General features: G+C 47.1%; 1 protein-coding gene across 2 annotated transcripts in view; it reads right to left on the bottom strand.

Annotated features, from left to right (window-relative positions):
• The window catches only part of ARHGEF3 (Rho guanine nucleotide exchange factor 3), a 297,522-nt gene that overhangs the window by 245,069 nt on the left and 27,650 nt on the right, over positions 1-24,803 (bottom strand). For both annotated transcript variants that reach the window (XM_034997541.1, XM_034997540.1), the window contains one exon: positions 20,401-20,493. In XM_034997541.1, coding sequence (XP_034853432.1) covers positions 20,401-20,462 — 62 coding nt within the window. In that variant the 5' untranslated portion in view covers positions 20,463-20,493. The remainder of the gene's footprint in view (positions 1-20,400; positions 20,494-24,803) is intronic.

Raw genomic sequence — 24,803 nt, 5'->3', positions numbered from 1 at the left:
AATCACTGAGAAGTCTGGGTATGTCCACACCTGCTGGGAGAGCTCCCAGCTGTTGGTGTCAAGGACCAGTGTGAAGTACACGTGGAACAGCCACATGGACGAGACAGACTCCTCTTGTTTTTAGACAAACCATCAAAGTGGCTCATGGCTTCCCACCAAGAAACCCCACACCTTCGGCGGAGAGACAAGGAACTCATTAGGCAGAGCGGCATCCTCCGTTCTCCGCTGTCAACAGGCATCATCCGGGCCATCAGAAAACAGCTCCCAGGAGCCCACATGCTGACAGGTGGCATCCGGGGACGATCAGATTTCTATCAGTAGCGACACATGGCATTTCTTGCTGGCTCCCATTCAGGACCCCACTCCACCCCCAATAGGCAGCTCGCAGCTTCTCATACTTCCTGAACAATCAAGCCTTTAAGAAAACGGCCATGTATTGGGAACACACACAACATGACCAACACAATCACAAATTCAGTGTGCTGACTGCCCCAGACGGGACGGGCCCCCAGACGTGGCCACGATTTCTCGTGCCCCCTGCTCTCAAGGAGGTGCCCACAAATCCGTCTCTGCCCCAGCCAACAAACCCACATCCACCCCAGCCCATGAACAGCCCATGAACACCACAAGAATCTTCCTTCCAACATTCAGAGAACAACCCTCCCTGGCTGAGTGTTCCCTCAGCTTCACGGCGCCACCCGGCTTAGGACAGCTGAAGTTCAAAAACCACTGACCTGTGACCGGCCAGGTTATTCCATTTACACAAAGTCAGAAGTCAGGATCGTGGTCTGCACCCCCAAACCCCCCCCATGGAGGGGGCCACAGGCAACGATTCTGGGGCACTGCTCATGCTCTGTCTCTTGATCTGAATGCAAAGGTGTGTTCCGTGTGTGAAAACCCAGAGAGCTATATGGTTATGTGCAGCCTCTTCTGCATGTGTGTTATTCGTCTACAAAAAGTTAATAAATAAACTGTTGATTCACATGAATTCTGTTTGTTCTGGAACTTTAGAGATTGGAGGGGGGGGGGGCATCAATTACACCATACGTCAGCCACATAAATCACAGTCTTTCTTTCTCAATAGCCTGAAAAACCAGTTGTTCCCGCCGCCGAGAGCCGCAGATGGTGCCGATTTCAGAAACACTTCCAACAACCCTGGAGGAAAGGTGACCACAAAAGGGCTGCAGTGGCGCATGCCTCCTGCTGAGCCTGAGCTAGAACCAAATTTGTTCATTCCAAGATCAGGCTCGGGAGAGTGGCCCCTTGGTCTTCCAGATGAAGACAGGCAGCCAGCATGGCCTGCAGACACTCCTCTTTTTGAAACGGCCTGGCCGGTCACAGGAGAGGGATGCTTAGACTGTAACACACATTGTTTTTGAAAATAGAGGCCAGGCCTGCAGGGCCCACCCCCCCCCTCCACATTTACCTCCTTGCTTAGGCTCTTCCTAGCTGGCCAGGGACGGGTGTGTTCCAGGAACGCTGCTGCTCATGAGTCACCCTCCTGGGGCCTGACAGTTGTTCCTGGATCCTGATCAATTTCCTTCTAGAGACTGACTTTGGTGTTTGGGGTTCACGCTGCAGGAACTTGCAAAAAACTCTCCTTTTCACCAGCAGACTGAAAAGCACATGAGTACGCGAGTCTCCTGCAATGCACCACCCTCTCCCCCGATCCCGCCCCCTCCTCTCCTGCAGAACAGGAAACATTCATTTCTGAGCTCCCTGGTCGGACAGTCCTTTGGCCACACCAGCCATCTAACAGATGCAAATGTCTCATCACCTTATCCCAGCGGGGCCTCTGGGTTTGCAGCCACAGTGCAGAGGCAGCGTGGTCTTTTCCAGCCAAAGGACAAGGCCGACTTTGGCCTGACATCGTGGCGATTATCCTAGCCTGCTCTGTGCTAAGATCTCCAAAATATTTTAAACCGTATAGATTCTTGGGCAGAAAATTCTGTTGAACCACACTGGATGTACTTTCCTAGAACAGCTCAAACTTTGGCAAAATTAAATCCAGGCACTTTTCAGTATGAGGACTCTGAGGAGGCAGCTCTGCCAAGAACAGCCTCTTCTGGATACGTGCAAACGTCCCGGAGTCAGCCGAGAATGGAGACCATGTTCATGCTTCCTGGGGCCCCTGCCTCCTGCTGCCACTCTGCTAATAGCTCCAGAGTCAGGATGCCCCTGCCACCTGCAATAAAACTCCCGTCCAACAGCCCTCGTGGAGGCCCAACACACTGTCTGGGTAACACTGGGGGGTGGGGAGAGGGAGGGCCTGTGATAGGAGCCCCAGAGACCTGGATTCAAATCCAACTCCGGAATCATGAATAAGTCCCGTCTCTCTGGACCTCAGTTTCCTCATCTGCAAACCCCACAGGCACAAGCAGATCATGTCTTAAGTCCCTTGCAAGCTGGTGGCTTTTCAATTCCAGCCCAGAGATGTAATTTAAAGGGTTCTTTTTTTTTTTTTTTTTTTTTTTTTGCCAACATTTCAAACTCCAGAGTGCTTTCAGGAGAATCTGGAGATTTTATAGTAAGATCCCGATTTCTGGATTCTCTTGGGAAATCAGCAGATCTGGTCACAGTGGGCTTGCATTCCCAATAGGAGGCAGGAACTGGAAAGGGGAAACAGTCCCCAGGACAGGGAACAAACTGCCCATGCTGGTGCTTTCATGGTCAGCCCTGGCGGCCCTGTGAACATTTCAGTTTGGGACTCCTGTTCATAAGTCTGGCTTATTTTCTTTCTTTCCCTTTAACATATTGCTTAACTTCTCACTTTTCATTTCAGCTGGAAGACTCCTGAATAAATTCTGAGGTCAAAATATTTCACAAATAGTCCAGATCATCTGTTCAGTGGAAATCCACAGAGTTGGGGGCCTACGCCCCTGGCCTGCCAGCAATTCTCATAATCGACCGTCCAGGGACCCAGAGCTGGTTTAAAAGTCCTCCCCCTAGGGCGCCTGGGTGGCTCAGTCGGTTAAGCGACTGCCTTCGGCTCAGGTCATGATCCTGGAGTCCCGGGATCGAGTCCCACATCGGGCTCCCTGCTCGGCAGGGAGTCTGCTTCTCCCTCTGAGCCTCCCCCCTCTCATGTGCTCTCTCTCATTCTCTCTCTCAAATAAATAAATAAAATCTTTAAAAAAAAAAAAAGTCCTCCCCTGACCCTTTGACCTCTGTGGGCTGTCTCGTCCAACCCCCCGACCCACCCCTCATCCAGGTCCCTCAGCCCCTGAGCCAGGGACACATGTTTGGGAGCTGGGACAGTGAGGTCGGAGGCGAGCGGGTTTCTGGGGAGGTCAGAACCACATCTGCATTTTGTCATCCTTCTGGACAGGCCAGCATGCGCCGCATTGCCTGTGGGCCTGCCAAGTCGCTGGAGCAGTTCAAACAGCAAGCGAGCCATGTTGCAGCCAGACGCGAGGATGAGGGCTCAGAGGAGAGGCTCAGCCAACTCAGTTGTGTCCGCGTGACGCAAGGCAGGTAGCAGGGGAGGACGTCGGAGCCCATCTCCTCAAAGGAAACACCTCAGCCGAGAGGCTCAGGAACGGGAGCTCTTGTTCTCAAACCAGTCACGTCTCGTTGGTAATAACAACAGTGTGGGGACAATGACAGTGACAACAGCAAGCAGCATGACAGCTAACACGTGGTGAGCTCTTCCTCCGTGCCAGGTGCTGGCGGTATTATCATACTGCTTTAAAGGAGAGGAAACTGAGGCCCGCCAAGGCCACAGACTTGGATAAGATCACCAGGTAGCAAGTGCCGGCTCGGGAACCAGATCCCAGGCAGCTGCCTCCTGAGCCCAGCCTCTCCCACAGGGCTCCCAGCTGCTCATCCAACGTGCGAGCACCATTGCACTGGGCCTGGATGCTCAGGGTTCAGTGATACCAGCTCCTCTCTGTACTGTCTTCATTAAAAAATCACAGTGGAATTTATTTGCACGTGCCCTCCTTGCTGCATCATAACTATGTATACTGACATCTAAATACACAGGTCACTGCCGAGGGCCATACACAAAAACCATGCATGCTAGTCTTTAGGTGGAGTTTGGAGGGTTTTTAAGATTAATTTTGGCCATTTGCGATCTATACCTTACTCACCAGCTTTAGGTGTGCAAACCACCCCCCTTGTCTTTGGCCCCATTCACAGTAAAGGGTCTGCTCCCTCAGCGCCCTGACTCCCAAGAGCCCTAACCATCGTTAGGCAGAAAGGATCCCAGAATTTGTGAAAAGGCCTGAATAACGGGAAGGGTTCTCATGAAGAAAAGACACAGGCTGTTTTACAAAATGTACTTTACTCCAAGGAAGGAATGTTTGGGCCCTCACTCACTGTCTCTCACTCTTAATATACACACACTCCAATAAACTTAGGAAGAACAGATGAGAAGCTGCAAAGTTTGAAGAAGGAAATGAGCAAAAGAACAGGGTCCTAACGGGTGACACAGGACCTCCAGGAAGGTGACCAAAAGGAAACTTCAAAGCAGGATTTGGCACCAGGGACAAGCTTTCGCTCCCCAGCTCTGGTGACGGGGTCCATGGCTACTTGCAGGTGCCATCATGAACCTGCAAGCTGCCGACATAGGAAGCCGACGAGGAAAGGCGAGGCTGGGATCCGCATGCCCTATTTAATAAAACAGGGAAGCGTGCAGCCTAATGAAGAAACATAAGCACAGTTTAAAAAAGAGTTATGGGCATCAGGAGGTTAAAGTTAAACCACCTGGAGGGGTGCCTGGCTGGCTCAGTCGTTGGGCGTCTGCCTTTGGCTCACGTCATGGTCCCAGGGTCCTGGGATAGAGCCCCACGTTGGGCTCCCTGCTCGGCGGGAGGCCTGCTTCTCCCTCTCCCACTCCCCCTGCTTATGTTCCCTCTCTCGCTGTGTCTTTCTTTGTCAAATAAATAAAATCTTTAAAAAAAAAAAAAAAAGTTAAACCACCTGGAAACTTACACGGACATGCCGGTTCTGAGCACAAGCTCTCAAACCAGAATCTCACTTTTTCCTGCTCTAAAAAGGAACTCTCTGAAGAGTCCCCATCTGGACGCACTAAGGACAGCAGTTCACGTTTGATACTGAGGCATCCCCAACCCCACTCACCCACTGACAAGCAGTGTCTCCTCCATTGCCCCCAGGCGACGTTTGGCAACGTGCGGAGATATTTTTGGTTGTCACAAGTTGGGGGAAGGTGTATTACAGCATCTAGTGGGTACAGGCTAGAGACGCCGCTGAACACCCTATAATGCACAGAACAGCTATCCTGTCCAGAATGTCAGTGGTGTCGAGGCTGAGAAACCCAGATCCAAACCAAAGCAAAGGTGGTGGGTGAAGGTTTGACATCAAGAAGAAAGGTGTCCCAACACCTATCATGAAGTTACCTGCTGTGTGACCTTGGACTTTGGTCCCTTCACCTGTACAAGGGGATGATCAGTCCCAAATCCTGAATGGGCTCTGCTGGAGCTTAATGAGACCTGGTTTTGGCAAGTGCTTGGTCACAGGTCTCGCTCTGTCATCCTCCCCCATAAGGCTTTCAGAGTCTCTGACTCACACTGAGGCTAAAGGAGATGGAAAGAGAAGCAGTGGAGTCTGGTTAGGTGGGAGCGGCAATGTCCCCAATGGTGAGCACAGACTGCCCCTGGGTCCTGCGTGGACTCACTGAGGATGTGACTCCCTGGTGGAGTGACAGTGCACTCTAAGGGAACCCAATGGGCCTGGGACATCACTACTCCTCTCAAGTTATGCCAGGTCGATGGGGTTGATGATGATGGGCTGGGGTGTCCAGGGCAGGGCATCAGCTCCATGAGCTGCCTCAAAACCCAGGAACTGCTACCATTCCTACAACAACACAGCCATAACGGGAATAAGAATAATGTCCAACATCTATTGAGCACTTAACCTGTGTGTGGCCAAGAATCAGGCCCTCTTTGTGGGTGATCTTATTTAATCCTCACAACCACCGTCGGAAGTGGGTAAGATGATTATCTCCATTTTGCAGGAACTAAAGTGATTTGTCCAAGCCCCCCCAGCTCAGACATAACTGGCCTTCACACCCAGAGCTCAGATGCCACAGTAGAGCCTTAAGCACAATAGCACCCTCCTCCACAACTGTACCACTTCGAAGCATCACCAACTGGACTGCCATATTCTAGAAGAAAGCCAGGAACCAAGCTGATACCATAATTTCAATTAAAATAATTAGTGTGTATGCATATGCATACCAATGCAAGAAGGACGTTTCCTGCAGTATTCACTGACTAACAGTGTTTACTGATGAGTGGTAGAATTACACGTGATTACTTTATTTCCTCTTTATATTTTTCTAAACTTCTCAAAGCTTTTATAATCAACACAAATAATAAAAAACTTACAAAAGTAAAAATTTATAAAATTTGCTTTTTTAACTTACTACTTTTTAGCAAAAAATCTACCAAACAGCCTTAAATTATTGTCTAGACCAGAAGTTGACAAACTATGGTCTGCCTGTTTATGTAAATAAAGTTTTATTGAAACACAGCCACACCCATTCATTCACATAAATGACTGTGCCTGCTTTTTGCTATACCGATCGAGTTGAACAGCTGTGAGTAGACACATAGGAACATTACATCCCCTTTCTAATCTGGCCTAAGATGGACCTCTTACTTTCACACTTCAATGTCTCCTCACAGTGTGTCTCTGCTTGTTTTGCTATAGCCCAAATTGGATATAGCAGGAAGCTAATGAGGCTGAAGCCCCTCCTTAGAAAGGTATGCATATGGTCTTATGCTTTTATAAAATTTGGACAAGGATATTTTTGAATTATTTTTCTTGAAGAAGCTCCCCCCCCCGATTATATTTCAGACTGCTCAAACCTGGATCCATCCCTACCTAAAGCCCCAGACACTTCATCACCCTTATTCCAATATTTTTAAAGATTTTATTTATTTATTTGAGAGAGACAGAGAGACAGAGAGCACAGAGGGAGAGTGAGAGGGAGAAGCAGACTCCCTGCTAAGCAGAGAGCCCAATGTGGGACTCGATCCCACAACCCTGAGGTCATGACCTGAGCCAAAGGCAGACACTTAACCAACTGAGCCGCCCTTATTCCATTTTTAAGACCACAGCGTGTTCGGTGGTGAGAAAGGTCTGGTCTTACCAATCCCCAAGCAGCTTTAGGCAGGATGAGCTCTTTGGAATTCCAAGCCCCCAGATGGCCAACTCCCACAGACCAAAGCAGCTACCCTTCAATATACAGCTCCGGAGACCATGGGGAAGGGGACCCCCACCCTCACCCCCGGGCCAGTCCTCAGGATCCACCAGGAAGCTCAAAGCAGACCATCCAGACAGAGAAATCCTGATGGCACCCACACCCATGACAGGAAAAGAGTAACACACCAGCTCACACATCCTGTCTCTCAGCCATTCATTACCGCCACTGAAATCCCACTAGCCAATGTAATTTATGTATTTCATGATACAGAGCCATAGCATTTTAAAATGATAAGAGGCAGGTGGATGATGTAAAACTGCTTTCTAAAAAGTCAAGTTGGTCCCAAGAACAACAAAAAAGGGGATCAAATCACATAATGTGTGCACAAATATCTTATTGTTTATTTTAAAAACTTCTTCCAATTCAACCCGTTATGGTGGGGCACTTATATCAATCCAGAGCCTACAGAACCCAGTTGTCCAATCAAATGCCCATCCACGCCTTAACTGTCAGTGGATAGAGTCCTTCACTTTCTAGCTCCTGGTCTATTCTTATCTCATCTTTCTCCAGGGTCGGGGAGGGGGCGTCTTCGTGGAGTGCAGCTGGTGGTTTTGATAAGCAGGTGTCATGAGTATGAAAATGACCTTGCTCATCAGCTGGTGGGAACCCATCAGACAAGGGAGTCACTGTATCACTGTCTATCAGGTCCCAGCCCCCAAAACAAGGCACAGTGAGGCCTGGGGGTGGGGGCGAGGGAAGCTTTCTCTCTCTCTCTCTCTCATACACACACACACACACACACCAGACTAGGGGGGAGTCACCAGACAAAAGGAAACCTGCATAATTTTACCCAGGAGAGGAAAAAGCTTCCACTGAACAGGAAAATTAAAATCTAACAATGAAGATGTGATGAGGTGTTTCCCAAATAGCAGAGATAGACAAAGATAAACAAAGGAGGCTGATCTTTAAGAAAATCAAAGGGAAAGTCTGCATTCTCTGCAGAGCTGGCATATGCAATTAGGAGAGAGTCGGCGGATGTGGAAGGAGAGGGATGTATATTCACCCAGCTGATTCCAGCATCCAGACAGCCAGGGCCATGTCAATGGCTGTTACTGTACCAGCCACTGGAAGGGGGCCAACACACAGGACATGCTCAGAGGGGGGTCAGAGAATGTCCCCTAACCCAGTTTCCAATTAAATGTGGGTTAACTGGCACTGCTCCTTGCAGCTCAAGGGGCCGATTCAGAGCTGAAAGGAGCGGTTTTTTAATAAAAAAAAAAAGCTGAGCCCGCCAAGCTAGCACCTTTTATTTTCTCCCATCCTTTCAATTGCTCAGCCTGACCCATGGCTAGCTGAGTTGACTCCTTGGTCCTCAAAGAAATGAGCCCTCCCCGCCCCCAACAGCTCCAGACCCAGACACCCTCCTGGCACATGTGGGGCTGAACTCCATTCTGCGTTTCCCATGGAGTGGTCACTGCTGCCCGAGGATGAGTCACCCGTGAAAGCCACACATTGTCCCCAACAGACAAAAACGCTCAACCCAGGAGAGTGGTCCATTCATTCTTCTCCAAGCGCTGACCTCTTCCACTCTTCTCTTCCATCACTGATATAAACCTGAGGAAAGAGCTCTCGGTGACATTCCAGCACAAAGAGAATGCAGACTGTGGAAACCGAGGCCAACTTCCAGCAAGGTGTTTAAAGGCCAAAGAGATATGTAGATCAATTTGTTGGCAGTAATAATAAGTCACATTTATTGCATATCGACGAAGTTACTGGGCTAAGGAGGTATGCTTTACCCATTATCTCATTCAGTCCTCAGAGCTACCCTATAAGGTAGGCCCTATTATTAGCCTCACTTTACATTCAAGGAAACTATAGCCCAGAGGGGTTAAGTGATTTACCCAAGGTTACACCATGCAACAGTCAGGATTGAATCAAGGCAGTCCATCTCCAGAGTGTTCTTAAATACCATGCTATCGTTATTACTAAACCAATTTAGAACTGTAAAATTAAAGTCATGTTAGAGTGGCACCTGGGTGGCTCAGTCAGTGAAGCGTCTGCCTTCAGCTCAGGTCATGATCCCAGGGCCCTGGGATCGAGCCCCACATCGGGCTCCCTGCTCGGCAGGAAGCCTGCTTCTCCTTCTCTCACTCCCCCTGCTTATGTTCCCTCTCTCGCTGTGTCTCTCTCTGTCAAATGAATAAATAAAATAAAATAAAATAAAAAGTCATGCTAGAGTGTTCATATCTGGGGGGAGGTTATGATTTTGTCAGCTTACTTTTACATCACTTCTTACCCTCCTGCCCCCCCAAGAGATGCTATAAACTGGCTTTTCAAATATAAAAATGACATGTGCCGGACAATGTGCTGAGCACACGACAGCTGTAATCTCATTTAAACCTCAAGACCACCTATGAGATTGGTGTTAATATGATCCCATCTATAGATAAAGATACTGAGGTTCAGGGAGATTAACAGCCTTGCCCAAGATCATAAAACAGAGCAGGGATTTGAACCCAAGAATGTCAGTTACCAGCACCTACATTCTTTCTACTATATATACCATCTTTCACAGAGTTTCAAGTTTTTCCAGGAAAAAAAAAACCAAGAGTATCATGAAATGAGAGTGAGACCACAGTGGGTGGCTGGCCTATAGCCATGGATCATCTGTCTGGCCTTGAACCTGCATCAGCCCATGACCTTAGGTAGATCCTACCTCTCTTGGGACCTCAGTTTCATCATCTGTGAAGGAGGAGCAAGAGAGTAAGGGGGTCTTCCAATATCACGTTTGGACAGTGTGCATTCGCAGCGACCTAGAGCACGGAGGGCTCTGTGTTTGTCCTCTATAGATGGTAACTTCCCTCTTCTCTCCTCGCACAAGTCTTTTTTTTTTTTTTTTTAGATTTTATTTATTTATTTGACAGAGAGAGACACAGTGAGAGAGGAAACACAAGCAGGGGGAGTGGGAGAGGGAGAAGCAGGCTTCCCGCTGAGCAGGGAGCCTGATGCGGGGCTTGATCCCAGGACCCTGGGATCATGACCTGAGCTGAAGGCAGATGTTTAACTGACTGAGCCACCCAGGCGCCCCACCTCGCACAAGTCTTTAGGAACAGGTTCCTAACTCTGTCCCTGGACTCAGGTCAGTACACCCAGAAGAGAGTTCTTAGGGACAGCCTGAGACCAGGCTCTTCTGGGAGGAGGTAGGGAGTGGGGTAAAGCAGGGAGGCTGGGAAGCAGCTAGTAAAGAGTGTTTAAACAAGTACTGTACCTTGAAGAGTAGAAACATATGTAGAAACTCACTGAGCTTTACCCTTAATTTGACACACACCATATATAAAATAAAGCTTAAAAGACAAAAAGTATTTGAAGAGATGACAAATTGGACCAGGCAAGATTTTGCCAAATTAAAACTTTGTTACTATACACGCTCCACATAAAATATTTAACATCCCATCAAAGACACCCCTTTAAAAGTGTCTACCTTCTAAGTTTATTCTGGAAAAGGGACAATAGGGAATCACCAAGATGAATGATTACATTGGGTGAGTGCATCAATGGTGAGGGTAACCCAGGGAAATCCTTCATTTAACAACCAAATCTCAAAGTGCCCAGCTAGCACCTTAACTCTCTAGTCCTGTTTCTATGTGTAATTCAGTGGAACAAGTAAGGGCTAGAATTTCAGATAGGGACTTAGAATCCCCGTTCTGCCAATGACCTGCTGGGCCCTAGGGCTGGACCAGGAATCACAGCCCCTTGCAGCCTCCCCTCCGACCTATGAAAAAGGACAGCAAAGAACACAAAAGAAAGAGGATCACTGGCCCCAGTGGCATGGACATCGGGTGTTTCTGCCACCATGCATCTGATCGTCCATCTGTGGGTAAAAGTACTTGGCCTTCCCACCCATCCCCCCCTTTCAGTCCAAGGGTTCAGATAAGGCTGAACTTATCCCCCGACCCTCGAGGTCCAGAAGACAGCATGTGTCCCAAGCAGAAAAAATATGAGTCAACTTGGGAAGTCTTGTTGGAACAAGTAGGAATGATAAACTCTCAGTCCACAGCTGTGGGAGAATGTTAGCCTGGAGCTTCTGGGAGGTATCACGTAAAGGAAGCCTTCCTGGGAATGAAGCCAACATAGAAGAAAGTGGAGTCAAGGGAAGGAAAGAGTGAGAGCAAAACCGAATAACACTGAGCTCCTGGATCCAGCTATGCCTGAAGCTACCCACTTGGGCTGTCCATTTATATGAACGATATATTCCCTTAATCCAGGCTGAACTGTGTTTCTGTCACTTGGAACAACAAATCCTGACTAATGGAACCATTGCATAGAATCACAAGAACTCCAAGCTACGCAGGGCACTGGAGGCCATCCAACCAGCGTGCTTTGCACATATCAGCATTCAGTAGCGGTATGCTGGCCTAACAAATTAATGATTTGTTCATCACTCCAGTTCTGACTTCTCAAACTGAAGTAAAGCTATCCTGTTGACATTATTCTAAACCACAGGATAAACCAACTGCATCTTCACGGAGCAGTAATTCAAATGACGGCAAGTAGGTTGACATGCTTTTTTCTTGAAAGAAATACAGAGCGCAACCAAATGTGGCTCACTCCAGGAAGGCAAGGATGGGTCAATATTAGGGAAATCTACCCATGTAATTTACCTCATTAACACGATCAAGAGGAAAAACATATATGTCTCCTTAGATGCCAAGTTGTTAAATTTCAACATTTATTCCTGACTTAAAAAAAAAAATCTCTTGGGGCACCTGGGTGGCTCAGTCGTTAAGCGTCTGCCTTCTGCTCAGGTCATGATCTCAGGGTTCTGGGATCGAGCCCCGCATTGGGCTCCCTGCTTGGCGGGAAGCCTGCTTCTCCCTCTCCCGCTCCCCCTGCTTGTGTTCCCTCTCTCGCTGTGTCTTTTTCTGTCAAATAAATGAATAAAATTAAAAAAAAAAAATCTCTTAACAAAATAGGAATAGAGAGAAACTTCCTTAAGAGATAGACAGCTTAAACTGAGAGCCGGGACTCCTACTGATGTCAGTATGAGGTAAAAAATGACCCAAGATATCACCATTGTTTAACATTATTCAGAAAGCATTTGCCATTCTAATTAGACCAATAAACAGACAAAGTTTCACCAATTGGGAAGGAAGAAGAAGCAAAATTCCATTAACTTGCAGATGATGTGATTATGTGCCTAGAAAAATTCCTCCCCACAAAAAAATAAAATAAGCTCTAAAAAACTATTAGAACTAGTAGGACAATTTTATAATATTAGTCAACATTAATAAAAGAAATTATTAATCAATAGCTTTCCTATATACAACAAAACAAAACAAACGAGAAAATATAAGTGATTTTTCTAAAACACATTCCTTCTCACACTGTTGTTTCTGTTCCCCGTTTAGTTCCCTGTCCTTACAAAACCTAAACCGAACTACAAAACACTGCAGGGCAGAGACGCTGTTAGAAGTTATCTGGCTCCCGCCTGTGCTGGTCCCCAGTAGATCCCCAAGTTCAGCACAGCGCCTGGCCCACAGCGAGCCTCCATCAGTTCTTGTCCTTGAGGAAGATGCTGGCTCCTGTTCGGACTGCACAAAGGTGGGACAAAAGCCACGTTCAGCTCCTGTCCCAGTCCTGGGGAAAGTCTTCACCTGAGTTCCCATGCTCTCCTCCCACCTAGAGAACAAACACGTCAAGAGTCTCCCCATCCACACCCCAGCAGAACACCCCACACAAAAGCAGCACTTCATAAATGCATCTTGATAATTCTGTGGGCCTGGTGAGCACTTCAACCATTGGGGTTCCACGCTCTGCCCCCCCGCCCCCACCACCCAGCCTCCCCAGCTCTCCAAACCCGATTCTCCACCCTTGGAGTTGAAAAGATTGATTTACCTCCAGGGAAAGTGCCACGCTCTTGCCTGGAAGGAATTTCCTATCTGATTCCCCAGGGGGGAAGATTGCCACACATGGCCTCCACCAGCAAGGGCTCGGCGTCAGGACCGAGGCTGCTTTTCACCCAAGACCCGTCCTTCCACAGACTGGGGGCTGGATGAGTTCCATGAACTGGGGTTCCCGGTACCACCTCAGAGTGCCGTGCCTATTCAATGCCCTCCGGTCTGAGTGTTTTTAAACATTTCCCAGGTATGCACTGTGGGCCCTGCTAGGCCCTTCCTTAAGCCCTTCTTGTCCTATGTCTCATACTCTCGAGCTATGACTTATACTCATGTCTCCTTCTACACTGTAAGCAGGTCCACAACCAACTGTATCCCACGGGTGCCTGATGGCGTGCTGAGCACGTGAACGGTACTCAGATAATTGCTGGCTAGTTTCTTTAAGAGACCAGCATATGTTAGTGACACTCACAGGAAAGTAGAGGGCTTGTCTTCTGACAGCTCTTGTTGGTTCTGTGGTTGGTGGGAGAATGATTTAGGGACTGAAAGCGGACTCATGCCATGTGTTTGGTGCCGACCAGGTGCTGAATAACCGAACTAGGCACTGCTTACCACACAGAACCTTCACATCGACCTTAGGACCTAACTACCACTGTTATCCACCATTCACGGATGGCAAACCGGGACTTGGAAAATGTCAACAATTGAGCCAGGATCACCACCACCTCCCCTAACACCCTCCTGGCAGTTCCCCCTTGTCACTGGGGGCACCCTATAAGAAGGAGAACACCGGGAATTAGGACATGCTGATGGGCTCCCATGATTAGAATGCCCACCCTCCGTGCCTCAGTGGACTATCCTGGCTGAAGGTCAATCCCACTCCCGGGGCAGACACAGCAGTGCCCCCTAACCCCACACCACTCTATAGGGGGCCTCTGAGCTCCTGTCTGCAGAGAGAAGGTAAGATTCCCAGTCGTATGAGAATAGTTGGGGTGGTGAAAAGGCTTTCTCCACTGAGCCAGTCAAAGACAGGTTTAAGTCTGAGCCCTCTAATTACCTGCAACATTAGGGCAGGTTCTTAAAGCTTTGTTTCCTCATCTACAAAATAGAAGCAAACAATATGTCTTCTGCTCAGTCTCTGTGATGTCTGGAGTCAATGTATATAAAAAGCCCTTTTTTAGGAGGTACCTAAGGAATTAGCAGATACTGTTACAATTTGCCATGTAGAGGATTAGCCCAGGCCCACTAGAGAACTGAAGGGCTTTTTCAGTGTCTTCACAGCCGATCTTCCAGGACCTGTCCTAATCAATACCTTTGGCCAGTATAAGGACATATAAGGACTTGGTTTGGTGAAAAAAACTGTAACAAAGCAGAACTTGAGGCTCAGAAGCCTCAGTCTATGTCTTGGCTCTTTTATTCCTTGCTAGAGGACCACAGTCTAACCCTTTGTTTCTCAAAATCTCAGTTCCTCATCTGTCAAATAACATCGTCTCCCTTAAGAGGTCTTCATGTGTCTCAAAAAAGATCACGTGTACTGATTAAATTACTTGAACAATAACTTAGTAAGCTGTCTATGGGGTTATGCCAAAGAATGTAATAAGGAACCTACTCTGCTTTCACATTTATTCTACAAATGTTTATTGACTACTTTATCCCAGACACTGCCCTAAGGAATCAATGAAGACACACAGACCCCCATGCGCCCTCATGGGGCTTATAGTTGTTTTAAACAACATATGAAAAACTTTAGGTTTGAAAGGAAACTCACCCATCAACCAATCCCTTTCTTTGAAGCCAGGGAGGAATCGAGAAATAAAGAAACACACCCAAGGTCACACACCCGTGTTTGCACGGGAGAGTCTCTGTCTGAATAAAAAACGTTATGAAGATACAGCTTATTCTCAACTCACTCACCAGCAGGCTTATAAATGGGTTGGAAGATTCGTTCCACCTTTTGCCTACTATACTATTTTAAAGTTCCTAATGAAAACAAAACAAAACAAAACAAAAAAATGCTGAACGATTCAAATCCAAAAATCTGTGTTTTGGGTTACTTTGCCTTTCTGTCCTAGGCACATCACTAAAGCTCTGGGAGGAAGCTTCGAGATTTCCCAGCCCAGCATGTACCCAGTGTGATCTATGCAATAGCAGATGTGGGGGTGCCGCACACTCTACCCTCTCCTGAGAGACCCCTCCATGCACAGTGACTGACTTTTTACAGGTTCTGTTGGGTCCTGCGAGAAAGGCCACATTTAAGTGAGCTTAAGTCAGCAATACCCAGACAAGTTTGGCGACGGGCTGCAGAGCCTACTGATGTTTGGAAGAAACCATATTCGAATGAGCAGGCTGTGGGAAATACTGAGGGGATCTCTAAGAAGACACCATGGGGAGTGAAGTGCCTTGCCCCAGGTCACAGGGCTGGTGAGTCCAGGAGTTAAGGCTAGAGCCTCAGGTCAGGAGAGGTTACACTCTCCCTTTTGTTGGGTTTCCAGCTTCTCAAGGTCAGCAGCTGAATTTCTGGAGGGTGGAGGAAGTGGAGAGAGCCCCACACAGCCCTGTGGGCGGTGAACAAAGAGCTCATAAAAATCAGTGACCAAAACAGCTCAAGCCTAAGGACAAGATGGAAGTTGATAAGGAGATCAAGAGAACAACTAACAACAAGGAGCAAGCCTAACCTTCGTATAGGTGAGGGCTCTCAAGCATGCTAGAAATTAGTTACCCCTGAGCATGAAACCCAACACTACTCTGGGGGCAAATCTCAGTTTGGGATATAGCCCTTCATGTCACCACCTAAAAATACTGTTTTCTGACCAGTTCAGTCCACCGAAGGTGCTCACGGGCTAAGAGCCTACTGTGTGCCGGGTCCCAGGCCAGATGTGGGTGTTCCTGCACCAGGCAAGGCCAGCCTTGCAGGAGAGTAAAGCCCAGTAGAGCGGGCACAGGGGAGGTGCTCAAGACATACTGAAATATATGAGCAAGCCAGAGATCTTTATTTTCATAAAGAGACCTACATTTGTACAAGGTGAGAGTGAAAGGCCTTTATAATTCCTTATATGAGCATTTTCCCAAAGTGCTTAGGCCTGCTAAGCAGTGAAGGATACTGACTGACTGACCGACTGAATGAATGAATGAATGAATGACCGAATGAACGAATGCACAAACTTAAACCTTTCCATTTCTCCGGCATGGACTAAGTCCTAACCATCCACCCATTTCACCACTTTCCAGGAAGGATTCACAAGAAGAACAAGGACTTCTCCCCTCAAAATTTTCCTCTTTGAACATCAGAAATTCCATATGCCTAACTCCACTACAGCACAGCTGAGAAATTGAGGCCCGGCGAAGCAATATCTATCCACAGTCACTGGTAGCAGCAGAAAACTGAACTCCCCAGGGGCTTGAGCTCCTAGACATCCTGCGTTCTTGTGAGTCAGCACCTAGAGCTAGAAGTGGTGAGTCAGGGCTGCTCAGTCAATAGAGGCTGTAGGGAGAGGTCTCCTCAATAAAGTCACGAGGTTAAAAGACAAAACACCCACAAGTACTGGAGGGCAGTGTGGTCTGTGGGCAGGGTCTCCAGGGAGCCGCTCTCTTCAGGAAAGTGGGGTGAGCCCCCGGAGAGTTGAGGTCCTTCTCGCTGTCCAGCTTTGTCATTTCACCTCACTTCAGGGACCTGTTGTCACTACTCCACCCCCTACGCTCATCAGTCCAGAAACACTAGTGAGCACCTACTGTGCCACACCCCAGGTAAATGATAGTGAGCGAAACAGGTAAGATCTGGCCCCATGGAATTCACAGTCCTATCAGTGAGGCAGACACTAAAAATTGTGTCGACTGATTACCATTTCTAAAACACAAGTCGGGGCGCCTGGGTGGCTCAGTCAGTTGGGCATCTGCCGTCAGCTCAGGTCATGATCTCGGGGTCCTGGGATCGAACCCTGCATCGGGCTCCCTTCTCCGCAGGGAGTCGGCTTCTCTCTCTGCCTCTGCACCCCACCCCCCGCCTCGTGCTGGCTCACTCTCTCTCAAATAAATAAATAAATCTTTTAAAAAAATAAAAATAAAACACAAGTCTGTCCCTATCAGCCTCCTGATTAAAAATCTTCGTAGGTTCCTCACCCTATGTAAGAATAAAAATACACAAACAAACATGAAAAAGCCACCTTTATTAAGTGCTTCCTATATGCCAAGTACTTTACTGTGATTAACTCAGGGTGTGCCCCACCAACTCACGCAGGAGATCCTATTATTATCCCCACTGAGCAATGAAGAACTAGTTTTCCACTTAACCACTGCTCATAGTGTGTGCCGTCCCCACACCCGACTCTGAATCCTCTAAGAACTCATCTTACCCATCTTTCTGTGTCTGGTAGTATTCAATAAAGGCCCACTGAGTGAATAATCAATTGATGGATCAATGGACAGGTTTCCTTCAAGGCATTATTGGCTAATCAGCTCATTTTTTGGAACAAGTGCTGATCAGTGTTCTAATAACAACACTAGACTAGCCGTAATGTACAAAGGGCCAGAGCCAGACCCGGGACCTGAGCCCGAGGCTTGTCTCTGTGTGAACTCGGACAATCACATCATCACCCTAGGCCAGACTGCTTAAAACTACTGAAGAGTTTGAAGATGAAGAGCAAAAAATTATAATAATGAGCCTAGGATTATCTGGGTCTAAACTTGCTCATCTCTGAAACATCATGGGAGGGGGCCTCAGGAAGGCCTCCGGAATTGCACACTGCCTGACTTTAGAATGAGATCTAAACTTGCAATTCTAGAATAGGGTGACTGATTGGGCCTGTGGGGGCAAGTGACACACTTCCTTCCACAGCTCAGGGGGTGTATTTATCCTAATAAAGCAGATCGATTCCAATAACAAATATGCACAACCTGGTGTTAAAAAATAACAACAAAACAGACAAGCCTGGCTCAGTCGCATGACTCTTGAACTTGGGGTTGTGAGTTTCAACACCCATGTTGAAGGTAGAGATTACTTAAATAAATAAATAAACCTTAAAGAAAAAAAAAGAAAGAAAGAAAAAACCAAGCCCAAATTGAAGTCATTTCCTCCCCACAACAGCAAGACTTCATTATAGTTTCAACCTATCCCAGGAAGGTGACCTTTTTAGAATTCAACCTGAAATTTTTTCATCAGCACTAGTGAGGTCATCTGCAAGATTAAAACCCTGCCATTCCCTCCCGGACCCCAAAAAAGTTGTCTTGACCTGGAACAATATTTTCTTTTGCTAATAACTTCCTTGCCCCACCCTCCCTCCTATTCTGTTCACCTCCTCAGAGCTCCTTTCTACTTTCCCAGCTGATGAATCGTTTAATAAAAGCCAATTCGATCTTCAAATTTACTTGGTTGAATTTTGTTTTCTAACACTGGAAAACCCCTTTCCAGAGAAGGATTTTGGACAAACTCAGGTGAGGCTGCCACCCAACTGGACCCCAGACAGAGGAGCTGATGATATGCAGGAAACTGTGTTCACATGCCGGCCGGGGACCTCTCCCCCAGGAAGGCCATGGATGCAGAATAACAACTGGGTGTGGCCAAGGCAACAGCAAACACGGGTGTGATGGCCCCACAGCTCCATCCTCAAGGAGAACTCAATGTGGGTCTCTTTGTCACTGCAAGTGAGGGCAATGCTAGGAGCTGGAGCTCCATGGCGAGATAGGGTTTTTGCTGTTTGGGTTGGTTTTGAATGAATTTCTGTCCTAATGTTGCCTAATGGCCATAATGAGGGTAAGAACACAACTCCCTATCATATGGGCCATGTGAGAATTAAATGAGATACGTCAGCCCAGTGATCCACACAGAGCCTGACACATAGCATCTTCTCAGATGGTTGCCAATAGTGATGATGGCGGTGACAGTGGGTGGCGGATGGAACCACCTGAAGTAGGAAAAGCCAACCAAAGGCTCCTCAAAACCAGCAGTCAAGAGAGAAGCAGGTAATCCTGTTACACACTCTCCTGGAGAAGCATGCTTGGATACTTTTCAGAAGAGAAAATGAAGTGGCACCCACTCCCAGATATGACCAGGACTGCCCAGATGTCCTGGGCTTTGGGATAGGTCACTAGACCCCTTTAAGGACAGAGCTCACCATCTGCCATTGGGAGATGAAACCAGGTAACAGAGAGACCTGAGGAGATGTCTCCCCAGAGTAAAGAGAAGGGAGAGGAAATGACAACCATGGAGAGATACCACCCAGTGGACTGGCAAAAATGGGAGAGCATGAAGAGCTGGGGTGCAGCAGGAGGGTAGGCAAATAGGAGATCTGGCACCCTGTTGACAAGTAGTCTTTAGAGAATGACTTGGCAATATTTAGTAAGATCTTAAATGTATACACAGGATGGCGCAACAACTCCACTCCTCAGTAACTTCCTAAGAGAAATATCTGCCCATGTGCGCAGGAGGCACATACCAGAAAGTGCCTCCCAGCACCATATAAGGGCAAACAATGGGACCTACCTACCCACCACCCACAAGAACATGGCTCAATAAACAGTGGGATTCTTATGCCACGCATACATTATTCATTTCGTAGTAGATAAAAGGAAGATTCTCATGTACTATCTTTAAAACATTTTAAGACATCATTGAATTTTTTAAAAAAGATTACAAAATAGACCAATAAGCATAGTATGACTGCCTGTATCAAAAGAACAGAAAGGGGGAAAAAAAGGAAAGAAAGAATGGCTTTTTTCTCTGTATGTAAGCACCTAGAAAAAGTTCTGGAAGTAAATGCACAAAAGTAGGTCACAGTAGTTACTTCTGGGAAAGGCAGGTGTGGAGTGGGGAGGCTAGGAATGAAATTGGGGGAGGGTGTGTCACCTATTTTTAACTAGGAAAAAATGTATCTATGCATCTCTTGGGCATTAAAATAAAATTAAATGAATACATTTATTTTTAAGAAGAGGTGGAAGAAAGAGAAAGATGTAGCTGCCAAAAGCTAAGGGGCTGTCTTTGCCTTCTCTCAGGGACTGGCCACCCACACATGTAGACATAATCATCTGAGCAAGTGTCCACAGTTTCTAGGAATGAGTGTCCATAGCTTTTAGAATCAAATATTTAATTCTCTACCACATTAGTTCTATTTATACCAACTCTTCCTTCTAAGTCTTAGAAAATAATCTCTCATACTTAACAAAGGTATCCTCCTCTGGTGTCAGAAACTAGAGACTGGGAAAAGGGACACAAGAAATCCTGCTATTTCCAATTCTTGATGGCCTCCACTGACATATACGGACTTAGTTCATCTAAGTCCTACATTGCATTTAATTGTTGCATGTGAGAATTTTAAAATTTTTAATTTTTAAAGATATTTTTACCTTTCCTTGTTTTCTTCCATCCCTCTGAAGACACACTGATTCATTACTGTGGAACTGTCCATATAAACAGCATGGCTGGTCCAGGTCTTCTTTCTGAAAGCAAAACAACCAGTATGTATAACCTGGGCATATTTATGTTATAAACACACAAAGAGCTGCATTAAATACATACAAGGGGAATATGTCAAAGGTGGTCCAGTGACAATTAAAATCCATTCTCCCTTTCTTCCACAGTTATTCAAGTTTTATCAGGGACTACATCTCCCCAGTGTACTTGCAGGTAGGTGTGGCCAGGTATCTAACTTCCCAGTGGAATGAGAGAGGAAAGGTGCCACTTCCCCATCTAGGTCTTACGACTTGGCACACCTTGTCCACCCTTCTCACTGGCTCCCACATGCTAGAACTCAGCTCGGACTGTGCAGATGATGACCACACATTTGGAAATTGTTCCACATTTGGAACAGAGCAACAAGATGGAAGGCACCTGGGCCTGTGATTGACTGCATGGAGCATGACCACCCTCTCACCTTGCAACTACCACCTTAGAGAGAAATTGCTTTATTCTTTAAGCACTGTTTTATCTGATCCTATTTGTATGGCTAGTTAACTCTCATCACAGTTGGCGCTATCCTTAAATATTACCTTTGGGGCCCTCCTGAGGGTGAGTTTGGTTATTTGGAGCTTATGATGTGCTATGTCTATGGAGACAGGTAAGGCCAAACTATTTTCAATCACAACTTTGGTAAAATCACATGTAATCTGAGTAGTACCCAATCAGTGTTAGATGGATGAAGATGTTAATGAGCATGTAATACCTTCTAGTGTGAAGACTGTCAAGAGCAGGGCACCTGGCAGAATTAGGAACACTGGGATCCACAAGTATGAGTTGTGAGCTTTGCTTCATGAAATGACTACTTGGAGTGGTAAAATATCCCAATGAACATGATACCCACATTTAAGGATTCGAGTCTATGTGCTTGAAAGCAGCAGAAACTAGGAAGACACAGGGATGAGACGGAAAAAGAACTAGAGAGAGAACATTTCAATGGGTGGAGGATTCTGCCCACTTGCTCTTCCACCCCCTGAGCATTTGCCCCAGCTGAGTCTCAGATAGAATCCTGAGCTTCCCTCCTCAGCCTCAGGTACTGCGTTCCTCACCACTTGGGGTGGGGTTAGCATTAAAGCAGATTCTCTTTCTACAGCATGGTCCCAAACCCAAACCAGCTGCTTCATTTGGTGTCAACCAAAGAAAGAAACAGCCATCAGTTTCAACAATGGAAGACTGGCTGTGTAGACCATATTGAGAGATGGAGGACTGGCCTTCAACCTGGTGCCTAGGCAAAAGGGGGTTGGGGTAATTTGGACACCTATGATCTTCCATGATCTTCCAGGCTGGTGCATCAGCCTGTTGAGCATCAAATCTGCTTGGCCCAATCTCCCTCCTACTATCCTCCTCCACCTGCCCCACCATGAGTCTGACCTTTTTTCCAGATCAAAGCACCATGAGGGGAACACCTGGCTGGCTCATTTGGTACAGCATGCAACTCTTGATCTCAGGGTTGTAAGTTCGAGCCCCATTTTAGGTGCAGAGACCACTTAAAAAATAAAATCTTAAAAAAAAAAAAAAAAGGCACCATTAGGATAAACTCTCAAATCCGGGTAAGCAGGACCAGATACCTTGGACTCCTGCACCCCAAGGCACTGGAAAGAGTCAGTGTTGGGGAGAATCCCCAGCCATAGTCTACAATGCTGCTCTTTTATTTAACTGGCAAAGAGCACACCATGAGATATTTTTAGCATCTGGATCCCTGTCTGGGACCACTGCTCTGGCTTCCATCAGAGCTAACTTCATCAGCTAAGGCATGTGCATTACAGAGGGGCCCAGAATAAGGCAAGAGGGAAGATGTGGATCCTGGAATGTGGAGAGATGGAAGGGTAGTGAGACGTGGGCTCGGAGTCTCAGAGGGGCCACCACATCCCCTCCATCCCATACGAAGGGAGAGGGGAGAAAGCAAGCAGCCCACACCAGAGTCATTTCGGCAGCCCACCTCAGCTCAGCCTGGAAGGCACATCTGCTCAGTGTACAAGCCCTTCCACAGCACAGTAACTGCTGCAAGGGGGTTCAACATCTATAGCCCCAAATTATGCAGACTCTCCTCAATGCCACATTTCCCGAGCAGCTGTGAGGGATCAGAGCCTGCCCTCAAAGGAACCACCTTCACCCTTCTGACTGTGGCAAGGGGCAAGGACTGAGGGCACCCCACTCTGTACCCCAGCACTGAGGGGTGCTCAAGGCCAGGCTCTGTCATGGATTATTTCATCCATTTCTCACATCAGCCCTGGGAGGCAGATACTGCCTCACTTTACAAATCAGGAAACTGGGCACAAAGAAGTTAAGATTTGGCCAAAGGCCATACAGAACAACAAAATGGTAAAATTGAGACTTGCACCAAGCATTTGATCTGGGAGTCTGTGCCCCTAACCAGTGTATTATAATGTGCATGGTAAAGCTCAGTAACGGCTGAATGAATGAATGAACAAATGATGAATGAATAGTTTCAAAAGCAGTTTCAGGAATGGGGGGCTATGGAGAGATGATGTCTCTATAAAGCCCTAGGAGGGTGGACCATGATCCTGACATCACCAAGCTGGATGCCAACCAAATGGGTGATATTCTCAGAACCCCTCAAGACAGTCATTCAGTCCCTGAACACTCTGAACACTCTGAACCCAGAGTTGCCAATTTCTATAAAAGGAATTTATGAGCTCAATACCGTTGTCCCTAATAACCACAGCTACCTCTGATTCAGCACCTGTGTGCAGGCAGTAAACTCAGGGTTTGCAAACAGAGGCTTCTCATCTACCCACAGCCCCACTCCACCCAAGTTCTCAGTAATCCTCTCAACAGATAAGGATGCTGCAAGTTTGTTTTCTATACATCAACGTAGCCAAGCGAAATCCCCCAACTTTGCATCCTACAATTCCAGGTCAATAGTCATGAAAATACAATAAAAGCATTTATACTAAGGAGGAGGAGGAAGAGAAGCAGTAGCTTCTCTGCCTCTCTCATCCCATTTCCACTCCACAGGCACCTGTCATTTCACCTCTGGACGAAGTAGATCTCAGCTGGCCCCCTCACCACCCCCAACCCTGGCAATCGCTGCCCACCCAACTGGTCTGGAATGTTCCCCTGACACCTGCCACATGGTCCTTGCCCCTCCTTTCACCCCTCTGACATGTCCACAGGGAGCCCAATCTCCTCCCAGGAGCTCCCCCAGCTCCTGTAGGACTTGCAATACAACCCACACCATTTGGACTTCCCTGCTACTGTGACATAGTAACCGTTAGTAGTACTGAGTACTTTAGTCTAATCTCCCCCCCAAAGACTGCAAATGCAAGAACAGAAATCAGGTCTTGTACCTTCAGTTCTTATTGATGTGAACTCCTTAAGCTAATTAAGAACTACTACTATCATTAACAGCCTTTGTTGAGCACCTGCTTCATATCACGTTCAATGCTCCTCATGCATTTCATTTCCTCTTCTCCCAGCCAGTGGAGTGGGTGCTATCATGATCCCCCTTTTGAATAGGAGGAAAGTGAAGCACAGAATGGCTAAATAACATGCTGAGGGTCCCAGAGCTCATCACAGGAAGGATGGGATTTGAACCCATCCAAGCTGATTTCAGAGTCCATGCTTTTGACCCACATCCCACTCTGCTTCCCTATGTCCCACCCAAAAGCCAGAGTTGGGTGTATTATTGGTGTTTAATACACACTGTGACATGCTTGATCACAAAAAATACACACACACATACACACACACACCCATACACATTTTTAATATGTTATAAAACTTCTCACCAGTACACAAATAACAAATCAAGACTCTTCACCAAATAAGATCTTTTCAGCCTCAGATCTCAAACAAGGACACGCCCTCTGGAGAGATTTGCAGAAGCTCTGCATAGTCCTTGCTCTGCATCATGCTTGGCATTCAGGGGGCTTTATAAACATTTATCAGTAAAAAAAAAAAACCAGCCAGAATTTGTCCTACAGGCTTTTATCAGAATAGGGAGAGAGCTGGATACTTTTTTTTTTTTTTTTGCCTGCCAATCTCAGGGTCAAAGCCAACGTCAGAGTTGAAGGCTGATTGGACAACTCAGTCTGTGACCACAAAGTCCCAAGCCACCTGCCCCAGATGACCTCACCTCCTCGATGGCCAAGAATTGTGACCCCGAGGCCTTGGCCAGTGCCAAGGCCACCACGCTGGAGGGCTGCTGAAGCCACTAAATGGAACCAGAGATAATGACACCAGCAGCCCTGCGGTCCCCGGAATAGCAGGGGCCTGTGCCCAGGAGCATGCAGACTATTGAGAAGACGTTATTTTTAAATGGCTTCCTCTG

Source organism: Mirounga leonina, unplaced genomic scaffold (genome assembly GCF_011800145.1).
Source record: "Mirounga leonina isolate KUSES-001 unplaced genomic scaffold, KU_Mleo_1.0 Mir_94, whole genome shotgun sequence".
Taxonomy (NCBI): domain Eukaryota; kingdom Metazoa; phylum Chordata; class Mammalia; order Carnivora; family Phocidae; genus Mirounga; species Mirounga leonina.
Note: the sequence above shows the minus strand (reverse complement) of the source record. Positions and strands in the feature narration are given on the sequence as shown.